At 39.0% G+C, this 27,910-nt stretch overlaps 5 protein-coding genes across 5 annotated transcripts; 3 read left to right on the top strand and 2 right to left on the bottom strand.

Moving 5' to 3' along the window:
• Nucleotides 1-424: 424 nt before the first annotated feature.
• Nucleotides 425-2,745, top strand: LOC135615782 (protein IN2-1 homolog B-like). Its single transcript, XM_065114743.1, has 10 exons — nucleotides 425-618; nucleotides 708-776; nucleotides 889-949; nucleotides 1,035-1,121; nucleotides 1,208-1,306; nucleotides 1,402-1,510; nucleotides 1,585-1,661; nucleotides 2,213-2,320; nucleotides 2,405-2,485; nucleotides 2,572-2,745. The coding sequence occupies exons 1-10, from the start codon at nucleotides 479-481 to the stop codon at nucleotides 2,578-2,580; spliced, it is 840 nt and encodes a 279-aa protein (XP_064970815.1). The 5' UTR covers nucleotides 425-478; the 3' UTR covers nucleotides 2,581-2,745.
• Nucleotides 2,746-3,044: 299 nt separating this feature from the next.
• LOC135615783 (uncharacterized) lies at nucleotides 3,045-7,475 on the bottom strand. Its single transcript, XM_065114744.1, has 4 exons — nucleotides 6,000-7,475; nucleotides 4,902-5,014; nucleotides 3,575-3,789; nucleotides 3,045-3,438 (listed from the first exon to the last, which is right to left on the bottom strand). The coding sequence occupies exons 2-4, from the start codon at nucleotides 4,992-4,994 to the stop codon at nucleotides 3,144-3,146; spliced, it is 603 nt and encodes a 200-aa protein (XP_064970816.1). The 5' UTR covers nucleotides 4,995-5,014; nucleotides 6,000-7,475; the 3' UTR covers nucleotides 3,045-3,143.
• Nucleotides 6,799-7,170, bottom strand: LOC135614000 (zinc finger protein ZAT11-like). Its single transcript, XM_065110995.1, has one exon. The coding sequence runs from the start codon at nucleotides 7,168-7,170 to the stop codon at nucleotides 6,799-6,801; it is 372 nt and encodes a 123-aa protein (XP_064967067.1).
• A 1,067-nt stretch (nucleotides 7,476-8,542) lies between the features above and the next one.
• LOC135615784 (UDP-galactose/UDP-glucose transporter 5B-like) lies at nucleotides 8,543-18,537 on the top strand. Its single transcript, XM_065114745.1, has 11 exons — nucleotides 8,543-9,058; nucleotides 10,270-10,383; nucleotides 10,464-10,556; nucleotides 10,700-10,765; nucleotides 12,371-12,469; nucleotides 14,055-14,134; nucleotides 14,912-15,024; nucleotides 17,394-17,482; nucleotides 17,727-17,813; nucleotides 17,907-17,975; nucleotides 18,059-18,537. Exons 1-11 carry the CDS (start codon nucleotides 8,948-8,950, stop codon nucleotides 18,167-18,169), a joined length of 1,032 nt encoding a protein of 343 aa, XP_064970817.1. The 5' UTR covers nucleotides 8,543-8,947; the 3' UTR covers nucleotides 18,170-18,537.
• A 1,982-nt stretch (nucleotides 18,538-20,519) lies between these two features.
• On the top strand, nucleotides 20,520-27,641 carry LOC103989737 (uncharacterized). Its single transcript, XM_009408681.3, has 5 exons — nucleotides 20,520-21,530; nucleotides 23,250-23,350; nucleotides 23,715-25,712; nucleotides 26,406-26,589; nucleotides 26,671-27,641. The coding sequence occupies exons 1-5, from the start codon at nucleotides 20,924-20,926 to the stop codon at nucleotides 27,324-27,326; spliced, it is 3,546 nt and encodes a 1,181-aa protein (XP_009406956.2). The 5' UTR covers nucleotides 20,520-20,923; the 3' UTR covers nucleotides 27,327-27,641.
• Nucleotides 27,642-27,910: the final 269 nt, after the last annotated feature.

Genomic DNA, 27,910 nt, shown 5'->3' on the forward strand with positions numbered 1-27,910 from the left:
GTCAGCATCGACGTAGGATGAGTATTTGGCCGACATGCGGAACTATGAGATGCACGATTAGATACAACGAGCCTCGAAAAATTCAAGGATTTTTCTTACGAATTTACCAGTAATGCATACGCAAAATATTTACCTTAAATAATTCTACTCGGTGATTGGTGAAATTTCGCCGAAATCTACTGTTAGTAGTGATAGAAGACTATAATGGAGGCACCGGCAAAGAAGCGGAGAAAGCATTCGACGCACGGCTCCCGGTCAATGCCATCAGCATCCTCAAGAATGGCATTCCTCATCACGCTCCTTACCCCGAGGTAGATGATAAATATTTTTTCCAGATATTGATGTGTTGGTCGCTAAAGCTTGATTTTTTTTAGTATTGTCGTTTGACTTGATGCCTCAATCCACCAATTCTTCCTTCTCCTCCACTGTGGAGCGTCGCCGCCCATCATCTCCGTAACATGGACGGCATCCAAAGTCGATGGCAGTCACGTGCTCCGTCTCCTTCCGACAGTGTCGCGGTGCCACTATATATTACGTCCAAGGGAGGTGGGGAGCTCAGGCGAGTCTCACCTCGAAGTATCTCGGAGATCCACCCATGGCCGCCGTAGCGCCCAGCAAGTAATCCCTTCTCTTTCCTTCCGGATTTTTCTCTTGTTCTTCATCTGATGCGCTTTGTTTCTTTCCTTCTTCCTTCCCCCTTTTTGTAGATTGGCGTCTCTTCCCCCCAGTCTCACTGCCGCATCGGAGCCACCTGCCCTCTTCGATGGCACCACCAGGCATCCAAACTCGTCTCTTTCTTTTGATTTACGCCGAAAGATTCGATTTTTATTCCTCGGTTGATGAAATCCTCAGCATCCTCCTTTATTTTGGGGGTGGTCTGTATTCCAGGTTGTACGTAGCGTACGTTTGCCCATTTGCACAGCGTCCCTGGATTGTTAGAAATTACAAGGTACTAATTTGCTGAGCCTGCAATATCTTGTAGCTGAAGCTTGATCCTTCAAGAAGTCGTTTGATCTACTTTTATGTGGGAGCAGGGATTGCAGGAAAAGATCGAATTGGTACCTGTTGATCTACTCAACAGGCCAGCATGGTACAAGGACAAACTCTACTCTGCAAACAAGGTCTTGAGAGATTCTGCTCCTGGCAATTGTCTTTGGCTTTTTTGATGTTAGAATTGACTCTGAATCCTTCTCTGAGAGTTCAATAGGTACCTTCTTTGGAGCATAATAATGAGGTCAGGGGAGAGAGTCTGGACTTGATAAAGTATATTGATGCTCATTTTGAAGGGCCTGCACTGAAACCTGATGTAAGAAAAAACTATATATCTTGCTTAATCAGTAGGTTTTTAGCCAAAAGGTATGTATATATCTTCTTGTCCTGTTGTTGCTGGAAACTCAACAGGATCCTGCAAAGCAGCAGTTTGCAGAAGAGTTGTTGTCATACAGTGATTCCTTCAATATGGTTATGTTTAAAGCAACAGCCGCTAAGGGGGATGTCAGTGGTGAACTTGGTGAGCAAGGAACTCTCTATGGTTTTCAGAATATCACTTCAAATGATTTGGTCTGCTTAATCCTTTTGTCTCAGATGCTGCCTATGACAAAATAGAGGATGCTCTATCAAAGTTCAGTGATGGGCCTTTCTTCCTTGGGCAATTCAGCCTGGTAAGTCAGCAGTTGGATTTTGTTCTTCATCATTGTATGACTGAGAATCAATCTTAGTTTTATTCATTCAGTGGAATTACTGTTTCTTCTTGGCGTTGGAGCTGTCTTGACTACATTTCTTCTTTCATTTGTTGTTTCTACTGGTTAATGTTTGGGATTTGCTTCAAAGCAAAATAATCCACAAATTATGTTTCCTGTGTTCCTTCAGCAAGCACATAGATCATTCTCTGCTGCTCTCAGAATCATAGTTCTAATACATTGTTCATGACAAAAGGTCTAAAGTCAACCATTACACTCCGATCTGATTCCTTTTTCTGGTTGCTGGATAAGTCTAGCATTCTACTAATTGTGAATCACTCTAAAGAGAACAGCAATTCCGATAACTACTGTTGGCAAATATCCATCTTGGAAACCTTTTCTTTGTTATTTTGTTCATTTATAGAATGCATGCAAATTTGTAATTTTGTTTCCTTTCTTTGTTTACGACAAGGTTTTATTTCTGTTCTTGTATTTATGAATTCTAAATTTGAATTACTTCTTATATATTTTAGGTGGACATTGCATATGCTCCATTTGTTGAGAGGTTCCAGACTCTCTTGCTGGATGTGAAGAACTATGACATCCTCAAGGGCAGACCCAAACTGGCATTGTGGATTGAGGTACTACCATGTCCCTCGTAAAGATTCAATGCCTGTAGAGTTGGATCTATCTTTCTCCTTATCATTCTGTATTTGTTGTTTTAGGAGCTGAACAAGATCGAGGCTTACGCTCAAACCCGAATTGATCCTCAAGAGCTGATGTCCGCAACCAAGAAACGGTTTGGGGTGATGTCCTTTAACCGATCTCAATTTGCTTAATCCAGTTGAATTTTTACCCTAGTTGACTTTTCTTTTCTTACCTGTTTTACCAGTTGGCATGAAGAATATGTCTTCCAGTTTCAGATCAAGCAGTAATAAAACCATCAGCAGCCTTTGTAATAAAAATGGGACTTTCTTGTGTTAATGTTGTGTTACCAATGTGTGATTGACATCCATGTATTCTTCAAACATTTCAAAGCAATCAAGATTGTGCTTATGTGCTTCAATCTTCCCTACTTAGCTATATGGAAAGGCACAGATACACAATTGGAGATGTTAAAGTGATAACTATGCATTGGCATATTAACAGATCAAGCAGTATTAAAACCATCAGCAGCCTTTGTAATAAAAATGAGAGTTTCTTGTGTTAATGCTGTGTTACCAATGTGTGATTGACATCCATGTATTCTTCAAACATTTCAAAGCAATCAAGATTGTGATATGTGCTTCTATCTTCTCCACTTGGCTATATGGAAAGGCACAGACACACAATTGGAGATGTTAAAGTGATAACTATGCATTGGCATATTAACAGAGGCAACCAAACAATGTCTGTCATGAAACAGAGAATAACAATGCAGAGAGAAGAAATGTCTCTCGACTAGAAGTTGCTTCTTGTTCACATCTAGACTGATGAATGCTTGTTCTCAGTGTTCTCTAACTCATCTGCATAAACTTGTCCGTATTCCCCTTTAGGATCATCCTCGTCAAAGTAATCAGCTCTGGCATTGAGCGTCAACATTTGGCAGATGAGCCAAAAGAGAGCAGCATCGAGGGCAAGAAAAGCAGCACCGCCGAAGAGACCAGTCTTCGCTGTCGGGCAGAGGTATTCGAGATCGTGATGAACGTTGCGAGAACGATGAAGGCCTTCGGTGATGGTTGCCCACATCAACATCACCAGAGCCAAAGTTGTAACAGCCCTGACATCAGTGTACTCCAACATCATTACTTACGACCGAAATACACGTATGATGCAGTTTACTTTGGGATCAACCAAGAAAAAAGTTATATGTGGATGACATAAACTGCAAGGAGAAGGAGATGAAGGAAGCTTACTCTGCAATGATGAAGAAGACGAACAATGTAGAGTTCTGGAACAAACTAGAGGTTGGAACAGACTTGCCTTTGTAAGGGAAGTAAACTGCGACGTGTCCTACAATAGCAGAAAGCAGGAGTGACACAATAGCTAGAGATCCAAATGCAATTACCGGATCACTTGGGTACTTGCAGACAACAACATCCTTTCCTATGATTGGAGTTCCTTGTGCAGGCTGTAAAAACATGAAAAGATTTAATGAGGTCTAAGAACAGGAGTGAGAAGACAAAACATGAACATATGGACACACAAATGCATGCATTTGATCCATCAGAGAGATGATGCTTCCTCTCTGGATGGCAAATAATAGGGGTGTAAACAACAGTTCATAGATTGGCTACATCACATGGAAACAAAGGACTCGACTGTGTGCATGGCTTGTAAGTTGCTACTTGGTTTGCTGAAGACCAAACATGGCATGTCATCCATCAACATTTATCATATGCTAAGTGCCAAATGTTGTTACAATGTTTTCACTAAAATAAAAGTCAATGACATACTTTGCTTTGTCCAACGAAAGGAATCCAATGTATTTTTTCATACAATGACCAAGGCATCAACGAAAAGGTAATAAGAGCACAAAGAACAATTCCATAATAGAACAAAAACTTCAAGAAACATAAAGAATAGCATCATATTAAGGAATCCCAAGACAAAGCCTGTAACAAAGAGTATATTACAAGATAGATCAAGAAAGAAAAAACTAGTCGAAAAGGCAGCAGTTTACAAAAGCAGAAGCAAAACATCATTTTGCTACTTATATACCAACAAAAATCAGCTATACTCACCTATGATTGGCAAGCACTTGAGATCAAACATATTTAAACATAATCTGGGATTTCAATTAACCATATAAACAATTTGCATTAAAGAAAAGAAACTTGACATTTATGCAAAAGAAAATATGGGAAGAAACATCCTGTCATATAAAAGATGAAAATCCATACTCAGATCGCACTTATAAAGGATTCCTCAACATATGGTAAGATTTATGAGAGACCTTTTTGTTTTCTGCAAGTATGCCAAGTAAGAAAGACTACACCCAAGAAAAGCCACACAAATCAGCTATACTCACCTATGATTGGCAAGCACTTGAGATCAAACATATTTAAACATAATCTGGGATTTCAATTAATCATATAAACAATTTGCATTAAAGAAAAGAAACTTGACATTTATGCAAAAGAAAATATGGGAAGAAACATCCTGTAATATAAAAGATGAAAATCCATACTTAGATCGCACTTATAAAGGATTCCTCAACATATGGAAAGATTTATGAGAGACCTTTTTGTTTTCTGCAAGTATGCCAAGTAAGAAAGACAGACACCCAAGAAAAGCCACACAAAGTGCAATTTTTGTGCTTTGATGTATTGTCATTGTTCTAGTCTTCAACGGTCCTGCACCAAAGAAGTAATAGGAGACAATTAGACCGAAGAACCACATTAGATTACAACTCTTATCCATGAAGCAAACATTCAAAATTTCCCTACAGTTAATATTAGTGGCATAAATGCGAGAATTAACCAAAGCAATGAGAGTTCATGATGCTCAAGCATCATTATATCATTTTAATATAACCAGATTTAAGTTTAGGATGGCATATGTTTTGAAACTTCAGGATCTAATTAGTAAAGAAAGTGGATTCTTAACAGGCAACATCCCAATTGAATTGTTTCTTTTAGCACAATATTAGTGCTTATAATTCTCAGTCTCGATGATATTTCGAATGAGATATTATTATGACCTTCTGAAATCAATATTTAGAAATATACAACCGACAGTAGATTTATCGTGTGAGTGCGCACTGCATTAAAAGAGAGCAAGAATCATGACAATCATTACGATAGACTAAAACTGACATGAATTAAGAAGAAAATCACAAATGAAACTGAAAGTCCCTGATATTAATTTCATATATACTGAAAGGCAAAAACAGTCATATGGAAACAATGATTCATGTAACAAGGAGCACAAAACTTTTGTTTGAATTCGTCATTATAATACTACCTTACCCAATCTAAACAAAAGGCACTTGAAGACAATGAAACACAAATCCCGGTTATCCAACTTCAGGATCCTCAATTTGAAGTGCAATATCCGGTAAACAAGTGAACTTTAGCCCCAAAAATATTAGGGAGAAAGAAAAGGAGCATGCAGCATCCACAGATGAAACAGGATCAGATTACAAACGATCAGTGACAAAACATACAAGTACAAAATCCTTTATCTTCCCTATATTTAATTCTACTTGCGCGAGTACCAAATCCAAAATCCTCCGATTGACAAAAAGACTGAACAAGATCACAATTTGACACTCTAGCAAAGCAAAAAAAGGTAGACAAGAGGTGATACAGAGTCCATAGAAGAACACGGTCTCCATACCTCTCGGATTCCTCGGCGAAGAAGAAGAGAGCTTTGGCTGGGCCGGCTACCCTACTCTCCCCTGCGCATAATATATTCCGATGAAGAGGTTGGTGTTTTCGTTAATAGAAATAGCAGCTGGATGTTTCCTTAAACGGCTACAATTAGCTGGTGGCTGCATCCCCTATTGGGGGGATCCTCTCCAACTCTCCCCCCTAAAATTGCAAACATCCATCCATTGGCGATCGCTGGCGCCCACCACTGTGGACGATCGACATTTTAGTAAAGGACAGTTTGGTGTTCGCCAAGATTGGAGAGGATCCGAATAGCGAGGCATGGCCAAAGACAAGATTCCCGTCCAGTGTGACCTACGGTCTCCGAATCAACCACGATCGTCGGATCAAAAGCTCCATCGTCGAAGAAGGTATCCTGACCGTTCATTACAGCTGGCACGACCCCGTTTCTATTTCCGGCAAAGGAATCCGGACGGATCCGCAGGCAGTGCATGCAATATTGGCGATCGACATGACGAGCATTTAGTTGCATGTTTCCATTCACGCACGCAGCTTTGAATTTATTACATATATATTTCCCTTCTAAACCCAAAAATTATTCCATTATATATATATATATATATATATATTAAAAAATATTTGCATGGACATGAATTAGCCTTAATATCATAACCAAATGGAACACAAAATGAGGAGAAGTATCTTCCGCCCAAGAAAGCAAGTCCATGGAAGCGTGTTGCTCTGATCTATATCACGTGCGTGACTCGTGCCTGCAAAATAGTGTTCTTAGTCCATGGCAGATAGGCTCAAACGTCGTCGGACGGCGGCATGTTCAGGTCCAACCACAGGCCCCTCCTCTTGCCGGGCTTCTTCTCCGTGAGGCCATGAGGCGCGCCGCCGGTGCAGTGCTGCCTCATGTGGCCGCCTAACGCCTGGCTGACGGCGAACTCGAGTCCCGAGACGGAGCAGGCGTGGCCGTGGCGGTCCTCCGCGAGCCTCGGCTTCTTGTGGCTCGCGCGGTGGCCTCCGAGGGCTTGGAAGGAGGGGAACTGACGGTGGCAGGTCCTGCACCAGAAAACCCACACCGAAGACGCCCGCGACGGGACGCTGATGGTGCCCTCTCCGCCTCCGCCGCGAGTGAGGAGCGTCGGGACATCAGTTACGTTCATGCTCTCCATCTCTCCTTCCTCTCCGTCCCCAAATCTCTTCATATCTTCTACTACTATACCACCACAGTATGGAAGAAGAGAAGCAAGGGCTTGGCATTTATAGGCTACCCAAAGTTCTTACTTGTGAAGTTGCCTTTCCGAAACAAGTCACTGAGAACAACTGCTGATACTGTGGATCACCTGCAAGCGTCATGGAAAGATGCTAGAAGACCATGGAAAGATGTTTCTCGTGTTTGATGGTGACATCCTACCGATCCAAAACAGTGCAAGCAAATGGGCATGAACTTGCACTTGTAGTAGTACTGATAGTACCAACTGACATAATCCAAGCATTTCTCTGGTGCTTGGTAGAGTCATATATCATTTCAATGGCCATCGTCACATAGTTGGATGAGCAGTATGTTTCTTCTACCCCGAAGCTTCCCTGTCTCTTACTTCCTGTTGGATAACCTCCATTGCTTCCTTTCAGATATAAAGAAAACTAAAGGTAATCGTCAACTTGGTGAATTCCTTTAAGTTCCTCAAAGATTAGGTCATAGAGGTATCATTATCCTTTATTGGAAACTTGTATCATCTAAAAGATCGATCTGGTGGATACCTTTGTGTTCTAGACGTGCTGATCTCCACACTAACATGCACCAATTCACCAAGTTGTTTGCGGAGGAGACCAGAAGAGGAGTTCAAGTAGTGAAGTGCATGAGCACATAGGAACAACTGCTCTTCTTCTTTCTTGACGAGAGCTGGGATGATTCCTACACTTGTTGGCTTGTCCAGCTTATGAGATACTCCTGCCTACCTAATTGATCATATCTTATCTGTTGTCATCAGACGGAAAGGTTTCCATACCATAGATTGGTAAGAAAGCGATATGAACAGCATGCCGATCAAGGAACGAGAAACGCCAAAAGAATTGAGCAGAAGAGTTTTTGTCCGAAGCTGGATCACATATCTTGTGACTTCCAATCCTGTACCGAAGACAAGTTCCATTGCTTGAGCGTCTGTCACACCTTGTCTCTACAAGTGACCTTCCACACAATTGAGAGAGACAAATACAACCAATCAAGGGGTTCATAGATAAGAAAAAAGAAAACACAATTGACCTTCCACAACTCTGTATTCATTCCATATATATATATATATATACACACAGACACAAATGAATCGGACGGGTCAAGAAACCGGTTCTTGATTTATCCGGTCGGACCAACGAGTTCGAACCAGGACCGGTTTTGAAAACTGGGCCAGAATGAAGGGCCGAAAACGGGTTTCTGGAGTCGCATGCGGGTGAGCGGTGAGCCCAACCCGCAACGAGTGACACAGCCTATCCGCGCCCGTTGCCGGGATCGGACCGAAAGCCCGAACTACTCGGGCTGTTCATGTGGGAAGAAGGCACAAAACCCCGCCGCTCTCGTCGATCGCCGGCCTCCACGCTTCTTTAGTCGAATCGCTCTCGTCCCCCCCTCTTCCTCCTCCTCTTCCACCACGTGCCCACTTCGAGTACTTCGCTGCCCCTTGATCCCCTAATCCCGCACCCCCAATCACATGATCCCGCCTCTCCTCCTCTCCTCAATCCAGAAGGAAATAGTCGACGAAAAAGGAAGGCGATAGGAGCTGATTCGAAGTGGTGGTACTGTTGATCGCCTTCACCTCCCCCTTTTTCTTGAAGTGGTGGTTCCATTTGTGTCGTCGGGCGTTCGTTTCTTTGCCGAGGATATCGATTTTCGTGTCCGAGAAGAAGCTAGGAAATTTATAAGACGAAGACTTGCTTTGAGATCTTGGATGGGCAATGGCGGAACCCCTTTCAGCATCGATGAAGGGGAAGGAGAACAGGGTCTTGCAGTGCACCTTCGCCGTCACCGGGATCATGAGCACCCTTCTTGTTTATGGTATCCTACAGGTGAATCATCATATTTGTAATAAACAGCGACTCTCTTTCCAAGCCCTAACCATGACTCTTCTTTTTCTTTTTAACGATATTTGAATGTGTGTTAAGGGGAAAATTAGGTTCTTTGTGGTGAGTTCTGGTGGTGTCTTGTTATTTAGGTCAAGTTTCTTAAAAGTTGAATGGCCACAAACCATTTTCCAAGCCCTAACCATCGCCTTGTCTGGCTCTTCCTTTTTTATTTCTAACGCTATATGGATGTTTCTTAAGGGAAAAATAGTCTTTGTGGGGATCTCTGACGGTGTAATGGCCACCAACCCTTCCAAACTTTAACCATCCCCTTGTGGACAGTTCTTGAAATGACTCTTCTTTTTGTTCATAATGCTATTTGGTTTTTAAAAGTGAAAAAAGGTTCTTTGTGGTGAATTCTGATGGTGTCTTGTCATTTAGGTAAGTTTCTTGAAAAGTTGAGTGGCTACTTAGGTCAGTGTTTTTATCCATGATTTGACTTATGTTTAATTCAGACCTTGAGTTTGAATAATTGATTAGTTATTTTAGGTTTTCTCTGTTGTTTTCAATCCACATCGTGACATTTAGCTTGACAGATTGGGTTCTTGGTCTATATTTGCTTCATCGTGTTTTTCTGGGTTCTTCCCCAGGTTTTTCTGTGGAGGCTGACCATAGACTGGTTATAATGGTCCAATGTTGTAATTTGATTCTTTTTCTTTGTCTTTTTGTTTCCCTTAACTGGTTGTTCTTTCAAATCATAAGATGATTTCAGTTAATGCATTTTAGCTTTGCACCCTATTATTCCTTGCAAATCTTCAGGGACTTCTTCTAAAAAGCACATTCCCTATTACTGAACCAGGAAGTGATTCGTTTGATCAGATTTGGACAACAAAAATTATTTGTACATGATGACAGTTTGAGCAGAATGTATACTACTCTAAACATGTAGACACCCCATATTGGTGTGGCCAGTTTATGCGAGTTTTGCAGTTCTAGCTATGTCATCTGTTGATTTTAGCATTTAATGAGAATCTCTTTGCTCTATGTAATTAGCATGGCAGTTTACAGTTTTAAGGATTTGAAAGTAATTAGCTGGAGTACACTTGAATTTTTCTTGCTAGCTGTTCAATTCCTACCTGGCAGTATGCTGGTCACCTTGGGGGTATCTTGAGTTTGTATTCCTGACTGTCTCACTCTAGATTGCCTTTTTCTGCCAGGAGAAGATAATGAGGGTTCCCTATGGCATAAACAAAGAATACTTTAGATACTCACTGTTTCTTGTCTTTTGCAACCGCATTATGACATCTGCAGTATCTGCAGGTGTTTTACTAGTAAGTTTTAAAGGGTGCTTATTCTAATTTGATCTTCCAGAATCAATTAAGTTTGTAACTTATTTTATGTTGTCCCATAGGCAAGTAAAAAGTCCTTGGATCCTGTAGCACCAATCTACAAGTATTGTGCAATATCTGTATCTAACATACTGACTACAACATGCCAGTATGAGGTAAGAATGGTTTATTCAGTGACTTAACCATCAATTTTTAGACTAACTACATGTTTTTTTTTTTTCTATCTATTTTCTTTTTTTTTAAGCCTTTGTTTTATAATCCTTCTAACATGAAGTAAGATTATTCCTGGTTCTTTCAGGCACTCAAGTATGTTAGTTTCCCTGTTCAGACCCTTGCAAAATGTGCAAAAATGATACCTGTCATGGTAAGTCTCTATCAAATTGGGAAATATGGATCATGTACTTGTACTTGTTTTTAATGTTCAGTCTGCTTTGTTTCATGTATGCCCATTTTCATATGTTATAATATTTACATAATTTTAGTTTTGTTTGAGCCAATTATTGTTCATAGTGGTTCAGCTTTTCTATTAGTTCAATGTTATTAGAGGTTGCCATCCCATATGTCCCCAATTTAATCAATTTTAAGTATTCTTGAGAGCAGCAGGAAGGAGAATAGGCAGATGTTGAACTAAACCTGGGAGGTTGGGCGATGAAGATAACTAAGACTGCTGTATATCAATCTTTCGGTTACATAAGTTCTTTTTCATTTTTGATCTCCATGTTCTAGTTTTGCTAATTTGCTTCAAAATCAATCAACTTGAAAGTGATGTCTCTGTCGGAAAAGGCAAGTTGGAGGATGGTGCTTTGGCTTAAATTCAAATTCAAATTTTATGTATGATATTAAAAATTGACATTAATGTATTTGATGCTCTCATTTATATGGATTAAGCTAGTTTCTTGTCAATTTGTTCTTGGTTAGTTCACCAGCAAATCCACAAGTTACTAGGATTCTTTTTGGATTCTTTTTTGCTTCTATTTGGACAGTATCTTTTAGGCTACAGAAAACTACTGAAGTCTGTGGGATTCTTCTTGTGATTTTTGTTACTTTGAGCTTTCAAGTTGAAGTTTAATGAAGTAGTACATAAAGAGCACATTTTTATTACAATTTTATCGAAGAACATCTCATCTGGGAATAACTTTCTTATCTTGGTGTTCATGACAATGGCATGCAAAAGGTCAGCCAATATCTGATAGGTGATAATAACAATTTAACTTTGATTTCTGATGTACAGAATCATCATTTGTTAGCATAGGTGTCATGTTAGTGATAAAGATGAAACTACAAACTATAAAGGTTTGCCTTTTGGTCCTTGTTCCTGTTAAGAAGTTAACAAGATGCAGTTAGTGCTTCAGTCATGCCTTTGATAGCAACACTTTATGAACCTTTTTCTTTTCTCCTTTCTGAAATTCTGATATAAACCCTCTTATTGCTTTAACAGAGTATCCTTTTACACCACTAGTTTCCTTAAATTTCACATGGAAACCATCACTGTCTCTTGCATTGAGTGATAGAAGATTCTGTTGCATTTATCACATGTTAGATTGAAAGAATTGTCCTCCATGGGTCATTTGGTTTTATATATAACTTAATTGAGTATTTTAATGTTTGACTATGGTTTTCTAGCTTTGCTGTTCTGCTGTCCGTCAACCTTTGTGGTTCTTGTACTGGTCGATTGAGTTTTTTGCTGATGACTTCTAGTGATGCGTAATGGCTTTATGAAGCAGTTTTAGTTGTATACACTACAAGTGTTCATATCTACCTTTTCTGTTGAATTCATTTACTTGTGTGTGTGTGTGTGTGTGTGTGTTGTACTATTTGTACATAGTTCATAGAAGAGTGAAGTTTTGCTACTATTAACATTAGGTCAAATGTTGGCACTGTTTAACACTATTTTTTACAATGATTTTCTCTATTTATGCATATACAATCAATACCATTGATCGAGTGGTTGCTCCTTTTGTTTATTCAGGTCTGGGGAACATTTATTATGCAGAAGAAGTATAATGGGAAAGACTATCTATTTGCTCTGCTTGTGACAATTGGTTGTGCTATATTTATTCTATCCCCAGTAAGTATAATCTTAAGTTTAAATCTTTTTTTAACTTATGCTAGTTAAATTGTCTTTTTAATCAACAAAATGTTTCTCAATCACCTTCTTCTATGAAGTTGCTTGTTTATGTTGGCTTTACATAAAGATCCTAGAACAGATAGTTGATGTATCAAAGGGATATGTACATTTTTTTAAATTTAGTTGCCAATGATATAGCATTTGACAGGCAAGCCTAATAAATTAATTTTAGGAATAATTTTTAATACTGCCTCACGACTGTTGCCAGCTTCATCCCTTGTTGTTGCTCCCATCTTTCTCAGAGTTGTATTATTGCATTATTATTAGTACTTTGATATCATTAATATTTATTGGGTTCAGCCAAACCCAAGTCAAACACATGGGTTGGGTGCATGTTGAGGTTTCCTAACCTGATTATGAGCGGGTCATGTATGAAACTACTTAATGTACTATTTACCTACTTGATCCATGATGTCTATGTCATGTTAAATGCTAAATATGCTAATGTCTCATGATTAAATTAATAGAAGAAGAACGTATCTCAAATATAATGTCTCAATGGAAAGAGGGTGTTACATAAGAAAGACCATTGATGGTTTACCAAATGTTCTGGACTTTTTGTGGGAACCATTTAGTGTTAAATGTCACTATAAATCAGAAGTTGTTATAAATCAATGCAACTTGGAAACTAAGTATAACATTTTATTTTCTGCAAATTATAATCATAACATGAATAATTAGTTAAGTTTTTCTAAGATTTCTTGCTGCAATACAATTGGTCTGTTTAACCAACATTCATACATAAGGTAGATTCCAAAGCCTGCTCCCCTTTGTGTGTTCGGAGATGTTACCAAGTTTTAAAGCTCTGGTCAAATACTGGTTTCAGCACCTTGTCAGACTGAAATGGTATATCAGTATGCCAAGCTGTTGTAAAAAATGAATGCCGACAAGTAATGAATGATATGATTTCCTACGTACCAACGGGTAATTGAAGCGTTGTGTGCTAGTAATACATGTAGAACTAAGGTGAAGACATCTAGATTTTCAAATTTGGGAGGTGTTTTAGATAAAGGGATCAGATTTACTGAAGTAATTAAGAGCCACTTGACTATGACATCCTTTGTATGTAAATGCTCCTGTGCCTAATGTCAAAGATAATTGTACTGAAGTAAAAAAAAAATGTACTGAAGTCCTTTTTCTACATTCAAAATTCTCAAAGGTCCAAGCCAACCATAGACTAGGAAAAATTGACTATCTTGATATATGTGATTCCAGGATACAAATTTCTTGATATAAATGCAAGATTCTTGCAGCTTTTAATATATGTAAGCTTTTTTGCAGCTTTCATATATGCCAATCTTTTATCTTGGTACACTACACCAGAAATATCTTATGGTGTTCCTGGTTAATGGGTGATCTTACCATTGTTACCTGATACATGCGAGGGACATGTGGTTGGTGCATGAACTTGATTCTTAGTAGATTAAGAAAAAGATTCTATGTAAACAATCTTTTTTCAGCTTGATGAGATTTACTTCTAAAGATTTTGACCTCAGAATAATTGTTTTGTTGTGTCTCAATGTAGGCATCAGCTGACATTACCGCATATAATACAGGAAGAGAAAGCACCATTTGGGGAGTTTCACTTATGCTTGGTTATCTTGGGTATTTCCTATTAGTTGCTAATTTAGTCTTATTCTGAGTTTATCATACTCGACATTTGTTTGGTATTCCAGTCCTAATATCTTTGGTGCTCGGTGTATATATGAAAGAATATGTTGTTTCTTCTGCATGTCTGCAAAATTGAATATAATATGATTGTTCATGTTAAATTGACTAGAGCTTGTGACTGTTATGATCTGATGATCTATTCGTTTCAGTTACTTTTTCATTTTCAAAATGGATTTTAGTGATTTATTGCAAATAAATTTTACTAAAATTTAGTCAGAATTATTCTGTTAAAACTTAATATGTCATGTAGTTTGGTATATGCAAGCATACGTTTAGTATGAGTTCTGTGTAGGGGTGTTAGCGGCATATATTTATCTACTTTTGTGGACTCTGTTTAGACTGTTTAATGACCTGGAGCAAATTACTGAACCAAAATAAAACTAGCATTGTAAACCAGCTCTTCTAATTGCATGAGGCCATGATATTCTAGGGTTTTCAATGTCTGATCATTAGTTTTCTGGACATTGTTTACTGACAGCTCTATCTTGCATACTGTTTTTCTGTTTTTGTCATTTTTTTTTCATTTAACTCAGGCATTTTTAAGATTTATTTATCTTCTAGTATGCATCTTTTTCAATTAACAAATTGTTTGACCATCTTGCCTACTGGTATACAACCACAGAGAAAAAATTTGCATTGCTTTTTTATCCTTCTGGTTGCTTATGAATTCAGATCATTGCGTCATTTTCATTCTTTATTGTGTATTTACAGGTTTGATGGCTTCACCAGTACATTTCAAGACAAACTTTTTAAGGGATATGACATGGAAATACATAATCAGATATTCTACACCACCATATGTTCATGTCTCCTCAGTTTAAGTGGTACTAGTTTTGATTATGGTTTTAATTTATTCTGTACTCCTCTGGTTACATCTTTTTCTAGACAATGATGCATGGTTAAAAGATTTCCTGCCTGTCTTTGCCTTTGCAACTGGAACGTATATATCGTTTGTCTTATGCAAATTTGTCATGACTTCAAGTAGGCCTATGTAACTTTTGTTGGATGAGTCTCCTTTGATTTTCATTTTAATATATGATATGTCTTCTTCACCGAGGGAAAATATAAAAGAAAAGGTGTAGGTAATGAGCATTGACCAAGATGTACAAACTATACATAGCATATTCATACCAACCTGCTTAAGTTTCAACATGGATTTTTATATTATGCCAAGGGTAGATTGGTTCAGTGATTTTAAAAGCACGAGGTGCTAACGTCCCAAAATGCTCGAGGATTTAGGCCCTCGCCCAAGCGAAGCGAGGCACTCTAAAATATAAAAAATATAAAAATACATAATATAATTGATAAATATGATTATATAAATTAAAATATGACATTAATTGTTGTTAACAGTAGATTATCTACTGTTAATAGTAGTTAGAGGGGAGAAAAGAGTCATGGACAGTGGAAAGTGGGGAAGGAGAGGGCAGCAGTGACGGAAGAACTTTCGAACGACGACGGCCGCAGAGGAAGCTGTGGACGAAAGCAGTAGCAGCGGAGGAAGCTGTGGCTGACAGCAGCGACAGAAGTTGCTGACGACAATGTTGTGGGTGGAGGAAACTTTAGAGGTGTCCGTCGATGGTGGAGGAAGTTGCGGTTCTCTCCCTCGACGGTGGAAAGAGTTGCACATGGAAGCAACGACGGTGGAAGGAACTGTGCTTGAAGGCTAGGCCTTTGGATTCGTCCGTCGGCGACAGGGGAAGCCTCGGTCCTGTGCGCTGGCGGCAGAGGCAGCGATAGAGGAAGCGTCAGTTGTAGAGGTAGAAGTTGCGCTAGGGTTTATGGCTCGGGGTTGCACGGGGTGCGGGGGGTGGGTTTTGCTAGTACAGTAAAAGAAAGTATATATTTGCTCAATCGAACCAACTAGCTACTCTTCAATCGAACCAATTAGCTACCGTTCAACCGAACCAGACTTAAAAGTCCAGTTCAATTGCTTCGTTTGATTCGGGCGCTCGCTCGAGGTGCCCAACGCTTGGGTTTAGGTGAGTGCCTAGTTGGCGCTTCACCGAAGCACGTCGCCTAGTCGAAACTTGAGGCGCTCAGGTGAGGCAAGTGAGTGCCTATTTAAACCACTGGATTGGTTCACCCTTAACAATGTCACTGGCTTGTACTGGTTGCCTTGGAAGACTGTAGAGTCACTAACTGAAGCTTGATTTTCATTGGAAAGTTTTGATGGTTCTTGTTCAACGATTTATACCAGAAATTGTAAATTAAGTTGTAGCAAAATCGAGGGGCTTTGTCTCTTACTGATCCACGACATGATTTAAGTTGATTGCTTTTCTAATATAATACATAATCTTTAATAGGGAAAGAAAAACTATATTTATATAGAAGAACATAAGGTATGTCTTGAGCCATTCAGATCTGGAAATTTTACCCGAGAGATTTCCATAGCATCTGACTAGAAGAATATGGTGGCAAGCCATCTCTAAAGAATATCGTTATTTGGAATGCCCATTGGAAAGATGTTCATGTAGCATGGTCAGTCTATGTACTATCTGCATGTCAGAGTTGTTGGCACTTGGTGGAATCAAGCCACAAAGGGCTTAAATTTGAGTTCAATTTTGATTATGTCAACTATGCATACTGTATTGATGTATAAGCATGATAAATTTGGCATCTGATCTGCATAAATTCTGCATAAAACTAGTGTGCCTATCTTTCTTTCGATATTTGGCTTTTCTCTATTAATGGGTAGGCTTTTAAAACTATATCAGTACTGAATTGATATCCCATGTATCTAGATAAGACAAATGAAAAGCACTGAACTGAAAGGGTGCAAAGTGCTAATTTATTTCTTATCTACTGCTGTACTGTCTTTGTTTTTATACTTTCATTTGAAGATCTCTAGATGACTTGTTTTCTTTTTGTCCCTGTATGCAAGGTTTAGTGAATAGAGGGATATGCTGGAAGAAATGCTCTCTGTTAATCTATGTAATCGAGCCAAATTAGTCCAGACTATTAAGATATTGGATATTATTTGTTCAAATTTTAATCTTAACCTCCCAGTACGGCATTTGTTGTTAAGCATTACTCTACTTAATGAGGGTAAAAAGTTTAGTGCTTGCCTTTATCTTTCATTTCACCCATATGGTATCAGCAGTTCTTTGGATTATTTTCATTATATTTCTTGACTACTTTTTTCTTAGATGGGTTTGCAGCTACTCTAAATGGTTACTTGTTCTGTATACAGGACTCATTTTACAGGGTCATCTGCTTTCAGCAGTGGATTTCATGTTCCGCCACCAAGATTGCTTCTACGATGTGGCACTTCTTTCCACTGTAAGTATATTTACCCAAAGTTCTTTGACATGCATACACTGCTGACTTTGTCTACCATGTTACTTCTGGCATTCACTTGCTTTTACTATTGTTCTTCTTCCATGGTGGAACAACAGATGGAGAAATTATCAGATATTGCAACTCACATCTATTTGTCTTATTTAAAAACACTATTAAGCCAAGACGTGTAGCATGTTAGCTGTGATCCCGTTGTCTGTTTCATTGGCAACCTAAACATGTGCAGGTAGCAACAGCTAGCCAGTTCTTTATTTCTTACACAATCCGTACGTTCGGAGCTCTTACGTTTGCTACCATAATGACCACAAGACAAGTGAGTTATTCAAGGACCCAAGTTGTCTATTACATGATCCTTTTACTAATTCTGGAAATATTTCACCTTCAATGTTTGGACATTTTTTTATAGTTGGTTAGCATATTGCTATCATGCATTTGGTTCGCTCATCCCCTTAGTTGGAAACAGTGGATTGGAGCCGTAAGCATTTTCGCACATCTATTCAATTTAATTCTTATTCGCATGATTGCTGAATAATGACATAGCGTTCATTACCTGATCAGGCAATTGTTTTCGGCTCACTTTACACAAAGAGCTTCTTGAGAAGCAAACCACAGAAGCCACAGCCCCATGCTCCTGGTCCAAATGCAAGTTCAGGGAATGACAATTCTTGACACGCAATGGTGTGGCTTCTACTGCGGTGAGGAAAGCCTTTGGGTTTTACTTCATTCAAGTGATCCTTTTTCATCAGCTGGTGGATGGTGTGTTTTGAAATCGTCAGATATAATGAATTCTAAGCCAATACAAACTCTTACTCTTCTTTTATGATTTTTCCCCCTTTTTTTGGGATCAATGCAAAGGAAAATAGGAAAGAAAAGGGTAACAAGAAGATAGGAACATGTTGGCACACGTACAATTCCATGCCCACATCATATATCATGTTAAAAATGTAAACTGGTTCCTCCATGCTTTTATTGTATGCTGCTGAGCTTTGTGATGGCGCTTTGATTCTAATGAAGTATAACAACACGTTATGGAGATCCATCCATGCATTTTCTATCACTGTGATTGATGATTTGTCAGGCTTCATCGTTTTTGGATGAACTTGGGATGCATAAATGTGCTACTTAAGACTCTGTTGAGCCAACTTAGATAGAGTGAATGTGTACTTATGAAATACTTGATGAATAATAAATAAAAATTATATTTTAAATATATATTAAGGTAAGTGTTGTTTGATAAGATTGTATTTTAAAAGTTCATTTAATATTTTATGATTAATTTATATATATATATATAATATTTATTCAACATAAATATATTTTTAAATAAATAAATGTGATATTGTAACATTGTATGACCAAAAATACAATAAATAATGATATAATCATATAAATAAAATAAAATTGTATTTTTTAAAAATATAAATCATGTTATATAAGATATTTAGATAAAATCATTTCAATAATCTTATAAATTTAGATATTTATTAATTTGTTTCAATAATCTTATAAATTTAGATAAAATTATAAGATATTTTAAAATTAAAAAAATTATATTAACATCCGATAAATATGGAAATACTAATGTTATCTGTGATAATATCAGCATTTAAGTATTTCTAATATAATATTTATAAACGCATCAATAGTCATATTGTTATACTTAAAAAAAAAATAATTATTATTATTATTATTGGCTTAAATGATCTCTTCTGAGGGCCGCCATAATCATGTGATGGTTGATAGAGACCATTGCTGACCCGTTCTTATCACCTGTAAAAGCATTCCTCAAAAGAAAGAAAAGGAAATTGCAGGAAATCATTTTGTTTATATTTGCTACAGTCAAAACCATAGCAGGACTAAGATGACGACAGATTGAGACCCCCCGCGGACAACAATGTTTTCTTCACGGGTGCTGTCTATCATAGTAGAGAGAGAGAGAGAGAGAGTAAAAAAAGAAAAGGCAACGATGGGGGAAGAGAACGGGACGAAGGGGGCGTGGAAATTGGAGTCCAACCTTGTCGCCTTCTTTAGGACTAGCCATCCGCCTACGAAACGTACCTGTTTGATGCTATCTCGGAGCGTCACCTCTGCATGCCCAAAGCTCGCCTTGTCCCGAGGCGGGCGACCACGTCTTCCGCCTTCTCAGGCTTGCGTGCTTCCTTGCTTCCTGTCATCTCTCGGTCGTCGCGCTGGCCCGTTTCGGCTCTCACCCTCCGGAGGAGGTATCTACTGCTCGTTGCTCTACGACGATGTACTATAGAACGCTTTGTTTTCTGCCATCTCTGATGATTAAGTTACACATGCATGTCGGTAGAAGAATGATGAAGAAAGACGACGTACGATGGAAAGATGGAGATTGTGCAGCAAACGGTAGCTTTACGGATAAAGAATGCCGCTACAGAAGGTAGAAAAGAGAAGCTTCGCTTTCGTTGGTCGATCTCTTTTAAGCACCATATATAGTTGATTTATGATTAATGCTGATAACTTGTTCTAACTCGTCCCACTTCAAAAGATCAATCAAATCCAACTTCGTATTACGTAGCAAATGCGGCATATAAAGCAGCTGCAACACTTGAATAGTTCGCACTGTCGACTTTTCTAACCAAATGCGTTCCTAGTAGAACCTCAACTTGATAGCCAGGTGTTAGCCTTTTGACTCCCACTCAATTGACCTTTTGTGTTTATTATGATCATAATAATTGGTATGTGTGTTGAAGTCAGTCACCATGAAACATATTTTAAGTATATTTATGACTTCCAGTGACAAAGTGATGAGTTTGGCAAACCTGTTTTACCAGACAAAGTTAGGCATATGGCTACTGCCGAAGTCTCCGTGTGCATGTACTTGTCCTTTCGATTAAGCCAATCGACAACCATTACTTAATGCTTACGCCAATATCTTAGCACAATTGCATGAAGAACACTGTCTACTTATCATCGCCAATTGACGTTGTTAGGCTACTCACTGTCGCTGCACAGAAGCCTAGAGATGCTCCGAGGACTGTAGAATGAGTGCTACAGCACTGTGAACGTTACGAGATGCTGATGATGACAAGTGACAGGCGATTGATTTGGTGCCATGTTCTCGATATGTTCTCAAGATGGGTAGCTGCGTCTCTGTCGTTTCTCTCGGATGTAGACTCGCTGACATGCTGCGTTTTGAAGCCTTCCGCTTTCCCCTGCACTGCTTTTGCTGCATCGAACCGAGTGAATCGTTCTTCGTTCGAGTAGTCGTTCAGCTCAGGAAGGAGAGTTCCCATTTCGCTCTCTCTTCCGTTTCCACTTCAACTTCCAGTTCATGCACCTGAGCCGCTCTACTGCGAGACGGAGTTTCTCGTCTCCTGCGCTCGCTCCTCTTCCCTGCTCGGCTTTAATTGTCGTGCTTCATCGCATCCGACGGTGGAGGTGACAGGCAGAAGCTTCATGACCGTTAGATGTCAAGTCTCACGAATCTCGAGGACGACATCATACTCCCTCCCAAGAACAATACCGAGGGCGGCACTTTTCCTGACCGCTTTTCTGGGCCCCGCGTGCGGGACCGTGGCGTGTTCCCGTACCGAGGCGGGTAGGCCCGTGGGTGACGAATTTACATGGAATGTTGCGTTCGGAGCTCCTTTCACACCTACCGCCATCGCCACGCGGTGCGGTGACTCATACCGGCCGTTAACCCTTCGCTTCCCCTCTGAAGTCTTCGAGTGTCTTCTTTCGTCTCTCTCGCTCGCGCTATCCGATCCCAAAACCCCTCGTGAATGCTCCGACCTTCTTCCTCGATCCCGACGCGCAGCTCCGTCCTCCGTTCTCGTTCTCGCCTCATATTCCTCTTGCTCCTCGGCTGATGTCGCGTTCCCGTTCTTGACCGAGCCCTCGAGGGACCGTTGCTGCGGGTTCTATGTGAAAGGAAGAACATTGGGTTCTCAGCATTTCGCGAGGAGAATGTACCAGAGTAGACGATCGCGACGTCGGGAGGAGCCCCTGGACGCGGCGGAACGTAGCCGCAGTTGGAATTGGGCGAGCCCAGCTCGTGCAGGAGGTGCCGTCTCTTCTCTTCAGCTTGTTCCAATCTGCTACTTTGCTTTGTGATTTCTTCTTTTTTTTTTGCTTTCCTTGCGATGTTTTGGAGTCTCTGAGCTTACGATCCTCTGGATTCCGGTAAAAATCTCTGTTCTCTGACCGAGTCCGAGGATGCTTCGTCTTCATCTCTTTTTCTCACCGTCTCGAACCAAAAAGCCGCAACCGCGTTCCGATTCCTGGGGTTCGATAAGGTTAGTAGATGAAAAAGAAACGACTTTTTTGGGCGTCCGGAAAGATGTGACTGTTCAAATCGGGTCCATCCGAGTGGTTCTAATATTTTCTTTGCCCAAGGCAGATCAATACGTTACACTTATTTGTCAAAGACATGAAGGACCACTAAGATGCCATGGTTTTGTGTTATTTCCATTACAAATTGTTTTCTTAGTTTTATAACCTTGCTTTTTTTATCTTATAGAGCATATGCTGATGTTTTCACTCTTAGTTGAAATTGTTTCTACTTAGATGAGGTTGGATCATTGCGTTGCGTTCCTGATTTTACTTTGTTTTACAATCATATATTTTGCTAAAAACTTATATTATCTGATTTTTCGCTGATTACTGTAATTTCTGATCTCTTCAAATGGTCCCAAGAAAAAGAATATTTGTGTTTTTTTTCTTTTCTTTACAGTTAACGAAGGCTTTATCTTTTTCAAGTCTTTCAATATTCTAGCTTAATGCAATATTCTGCTTAAGGCATTCAGTTAGAGAAAGATAGATCGTTCTGATTCTCCCTGCTACGGCTGGCAATTAAATGTATCTGTAGCATCCAAAGATAGATCGTTCGACTTTGATTTACCTGTAGCATTTAAGAAAAGAACATTTGGAGGCTGGTGCCTAGTTGCTCAATTTTACAGTGCTTTGTTTCGTTATCCTGTTCGGTGCTTGTGATGAACAGTTAACAAAAGAAAATATATGGCTTAAGCTATTGACAAACAAGTTGTCCAATGTCCCAAGTATCTGGGGTCAGCTACGGGGATCCTTTCTGAATATTAACGTTACATCAAGTATGTTAAATTGAAGATTCTTTAGAATTTCTTTTATTTTGTGAATAGTCATGTTATAGCGGGTTGTAAAATTAGGTCCATTTACAGAGGTTTGTTTAAAATGTCACTCTGAAGTCAAATTCTTCTTACTGTCAAGTTGTAAAAATAATTAATAAAAATATATCTTGCTTTTATTTCTGATACATTTCACCTTTGCAGATTGTAAAAAACTTGTTATCAGTTGGGAAGCATGTCCTTGTTCATTCTTAGTTTTACAATTGTTCTTGGGCAGTGGATACAGACTTGGAAGAACATGTTACATCACAAAATTTATTGGATGTATTTCTGAAAATTATTGTTTTCTTCAGTCTTTTTATCGGAAATAGTTTTCCACATTTCTGGTAATAGTTTCCAGGTAAATTGTCATTTTCAGTAAAACCAGTTTGACTTTAATTTCTCGTGGCGTTTTGCTTTTCTAGAAGTACCTATGAATACTCTCAATGGATTTGCAATTCATAAGCTCTTTCTACAACTATTGTTTTATCTCCCTAAATGCCAGATAGTTTCCTAGATGATAAATTTTACCTTCATTATTTCTTTTCTGACCAGTGTTTGATATGACATGCAGTTGAGTTTTTTCATATTAGAACAGTGAAATTTGAATGATCATCTTAAACATGAAATTCTTGTTTCAGGGCAGCATTTTCATATCAGAAGACGACCAAATGCGTCAAGGGGTGCATTTGATTCTGTTGATTCTGCTTGTAACATTGGGTTTTCTGCAGAAGAAAATTCTGTAAGTTTGCATTTCCATGTTCAGGTTCTCATGGCATTGATGTGTTCTGTAATTGATCTCATTCCCTTGAGTCGCTGCAAGGTATTAAAATGTAATTGTTTGTTGGAGATAATGGCTGAGTCTGATGGTCTAATGTGAAGCATAAGCCTGAGTATATTCTGCTAAGTATGTTGCATAAACAATTTGTTAGTTGTGTACGGTTTTGGTAGGCAATTGATAAAACTTTTCTTGTTTTTGATAGTCTTTTAGTTTTTGTTTTGCACTTATTAAAATATGGGCTGCTGCTTTTTTCCAATTTTGAATAGATGTCTTTGAATAAACTTTTTCCCAGTAGAGACTTATTCAAATGCTTCAATGTTCCCAGTTTACTCTTGAAATCAGGCAAAGCTCCTCCAAGAAAGCCAGTCAGATTCCTATAAGAGAGATGATGGTATCAAACGAGAAAGAAATTAAGCGTCCCTCACCAAATTTAATCGCAAGGCTGATGGGTCTTGATTCGCTCCCCTCTCCAGTGAGACAACAGAAAAATATGGATTGTTATTGTCAGACCTCATCATCTATAGGCTTTTTGGAGAATCATGTACATCCTGAGGACCATTCATACCAGAGGAGTGCCATTGAGAACCAAGAGTTCAAAGATGTTTTTGAAGTAACAGAAACATCCAAAAAGAAGAAGCACAAGAATTACTCTAACAATGGTGGGATGCTTAGTCACAGAGGAAATAAAATTGACATGGATCTTATAAGGCAAAAATCTATGGTTATAGAGCATTTCTCAACCGATGAAATGCTTCAAAATTCTAGAAAATTCAATGATGCAGTTAAAGTCCCAGGCCAAAGCAAGGATCTTTTCCTGGAACTTCTTCAAGATCCCAATTCTTTATTTGCAAAGCATCTTCGAGATCTGAACCGATCACCACCCTCACCTGATCAAAGCAAGATTACAAATTTAAGACCGTCTAAAGGTACTAAGCATTCAAGAAATGAAGTTTGGTATAAGTTTAGATCAGAAAGAAATCCTGATAGGTGCTTTCCTATGTCACAAGAAGTCACGGGATCTTGTACAATGCATATGACAAGACTTAACAAGCACTATGTTGAAGAAAACAATGGTTTTCTTTCACATAATTTAACTGCATCACATGTGGGCAAAACTGAAGTTGATGTTCATCCTGCTCAAATTGTTATCTTGAAACCTAACCTTGAAAAATCCCAAAAGATGGCAGAGGCTAATTATTTTCCCCAAGAGAGTTTCAGGTTTTGTTCCAAAAGGTGCAGAGAAATTGCAGCATCTGGAACTGACGAGTTACATGACAACGAAAGCAGACAGAGGTTCCATCACACACAGGTATTTTGCCACAAAATCAAGGGTTCAAGAGAGATTCCTAAAGAAATTAGGAGAAAGCTCAGGCACACTATTAGCCATACCAATAAGGGTTCTACCTCAGAAATGAATCCATATGCTGGGAACATGGACTCATGTAGCTTTCCAGGATTTTGTAGTCTCTACCACTCAGAAGCAATTAGTCAGTCTCCTGGCCATTTTGGTGAGTGTTGTAGCAGTATCAGCCCCTCATTGTCATATTCTACTGAATCTTCTGTGAGCAGAGAGGCTCGAAGACGCCTGTGTGAAAGATGGAAGTTAACCCATGAGTTTCAGAATATGAGACTTATTCCTCATGGCTCAAGCACACTGGGGGAAATTCTTGCACTATCTGACAGAGAGGTACCAAAGGTTACCATGGAGATGTTAGATGCTAAGAAAGTTTCAGAAGAAAATTTGGCTAACAGTGAGGTACTTGGAAACAAGGACTGTCCATTGGGTATTAGCAGCAACAGTGGCTGCACAGAAGGGAGTTCCCGATACTTACCAAGGTTAAAGTCACTTCCAGTTTCATGTAGCCCTGAATTGACCGACAGAAAACGAAATGAAGGGAATAGAAAAACTATGATCAAAGATGTACGAGATATGAAACCATCTGTCTCCTCAGATGCAAGTTTTACTAAGCCTGGAAAACCACCACTAAAACCATCTAAGCATCAAACTCACAAGTATATGCAAACTTATTCTATTGGAGAGGAAAATATGCTACCTGAATGGGAGATTCATGCTAATTCAGAAGGATTGAGAAAGAGTATTCATTTGAGACATTTTGTTGACAAAAGGACATTACACCCTTCACCTACTGATTATGGCATTTCTGACAGAAGTCAGCTAATAAGCAATGCATCGATTCCAATACTCAGAGATGAGCCATGGCATTTGACTGCTCAAGAAGAACAGACAATGCAAAGTGCATATCAAGAGTCATTAGAGAATGAAGGATCATATGGCCACATTAAGAATGTTATAGTGATTGAGGTGCTCTTCTGGAATCACATTTCTTTAGTAAAATTTTCTTTGGTAGTGGTAATGATCATCGTGACCAAAAGGAATCATTTGGTGTCCAAGGATGATTTACCTCTTTTCTTCTCTATGTTAAGTATAATATGTTCACAAAAGTTCATGCCTTTTTTCACTTTACTAAATTCTGTATTGCAAAATTTTTTAGATGCAATTGGTTGCATATTGAGCAAAAGATTTTTTGTAGGACGTATTGAAGCTTTCTCTCTGTTTCCACTCACACAGCCATCACTTTATACCCATATAGGAGCGTGAACTCCATGTAAGATCTTTGATATGTTTCAAGTTGCTACCACCCCAGCCAAATATCAGTTGTTGTCATCGGTTAATTGATTATTTTATAGTCAAAGTACATGTAATAAATGAGTAGTTGTAAATGGTTTTCCTGGCACAGCTTGTCTTACTAGCAGTGAATATTTATTTATTTTTCACAGCTCACAGAAATTGACATGCTTCTATTTGACTGTAGTAGGTGACTGCTGTCACATCGATGCACACTCCATATTATAAAAAATTGTGAAAGTTCATTGTTTTTGGTCCATATTATGCTTTATGAATCCTTGAATTAGGTTGATTTCATGTCTATATTTTTATACATGAAATGAGCTTTTGTATCACTCAGTTTCTCAAAAGCAAATTATACACTTTCAGGGAACATCAAACGACCATCTGCAAGTGAAGCTGCTTCCATCTGAATCTGGTGTGGCTGAATCACATCCTCTAAGCTCCAAGAAGCTTGTTGAACAGCCAAGTCCAGTCTCTGTTCTAGAGACTCCATCTGAAGATAAAACCTACAGCTCAGAATGCTTTGAAAGATTGACTGCAGATCTTAAGGGTAAGTGAACAACCTTTTCTTTGATTTGTTTCTTCTCCTAATTTTTCTGGATTTTACTGTTGTATCTTCTCCAAACTGCAGAGCTGCGCATGCAGCTTCAACTTCTCAAACTGGAGTCTGTCACTGCATGTTCAGAAGAAACAGATGTTCTCATGCTGAGCGAAGAAGACTCTGCAAGCGACAGTCACAAGCGTCTGCCTTCAAGGGAGGTACATCAACGATTCATAGATGATGATGATAGAGACTTCACGTACCTACTTGACATGCTTATAGAGTCAGGTATCCATGGTGTTGATAACAAGAAGCTCGTGGGTGCCTGCTACTTGCTAGGTTACCCTGTGGACCAAAATATCTTCAGTAAAATTGAGAAGAAGTATGAAAAAATTGCATCATGGTCAAGATCAGAAAGAAAGTTTCTGTTTGATCTTATAAATTGCACTCTAGCTGGTTTAGTCACCTCATGCATGGATGCGCACCCAAGGGTAACATCAAAGATTTGTCAGCCATCATGGGATGGTGCAGGCCTTGTTGAAGGTCTGTGGCAAATGGTGGCCAAGCAAAAGAAGGAGGTGGATTGCAATCGAGAAAACAAGATCCTGGAGCCAGGATGGTTCTGCTTGGAATATGATATCGGCTTGATTGCAACAGAGATGGAGAGCTTGTTAAATGATGACCTCTTGGAGGAACTTGTCAGTGAGTTTGTCTCAGTTAGAGCTACACCGGAGTTGCTTTGGTGAAAGTAATAGACAAGGCAAGGTGCATCAGTCACTAATCTAGCAACCATGATAATGTTCATATTCTTTAAGCTGCATCGTTGTATCCAGTCGCTGCTCAGTATTCCTGTCAGGAGGCATCGACCATGTATGTTCTAGTCTCGTCAATTCGGTTTAGTTACTTTTTGTAATTCTTAGGGGATCATATCTTCCAAAAGCTAGGTGGCATCCGAGTTTAGGGCTTTGTTAATACAATTGCTATGATATCAAATGTCAAACTTACATGTGTTGTATGTATAACTTACTCTTTATCGATTAAATTGACGGCAGCATGTCATACCAAGTACTCATCTTATCATGCCTGGATTCTCAACCTTACTTTGCAATGTGTATACAAGAGTCTCAGTGTGAATGGTTATGCAACTGTCATCAGCTTTACTGCCATCATGCTTGCCAAAGTCTTATCTTTCCTAAATCAGTACAAAACTTTTTGCTATTCAATTAGACTACTACCTTGATAACTATAAAGAGGCCATTAATGGTTGCATAGGGATATTTTACATTGCAATTTGTAGAACATGACCATTTCTGCTCATATATTGCAGTGT

The sequence above is a fragment of the Musa acuminata genome, chromosome BXJ2-6 (genome assembly GCF_036884655.1).
Source record: "Musa acuminata AAA Group cultivar baxijiao chromosome BXJ2-6, Cavendish_Baxijiao_AAA, whole genome shotgun sequence".
NCBI lineage: Eukaryota > Viridiplantae > Streptophyta > Magnoliopsida > Zingiberales > Musaceae > Musa > Musa acuminata.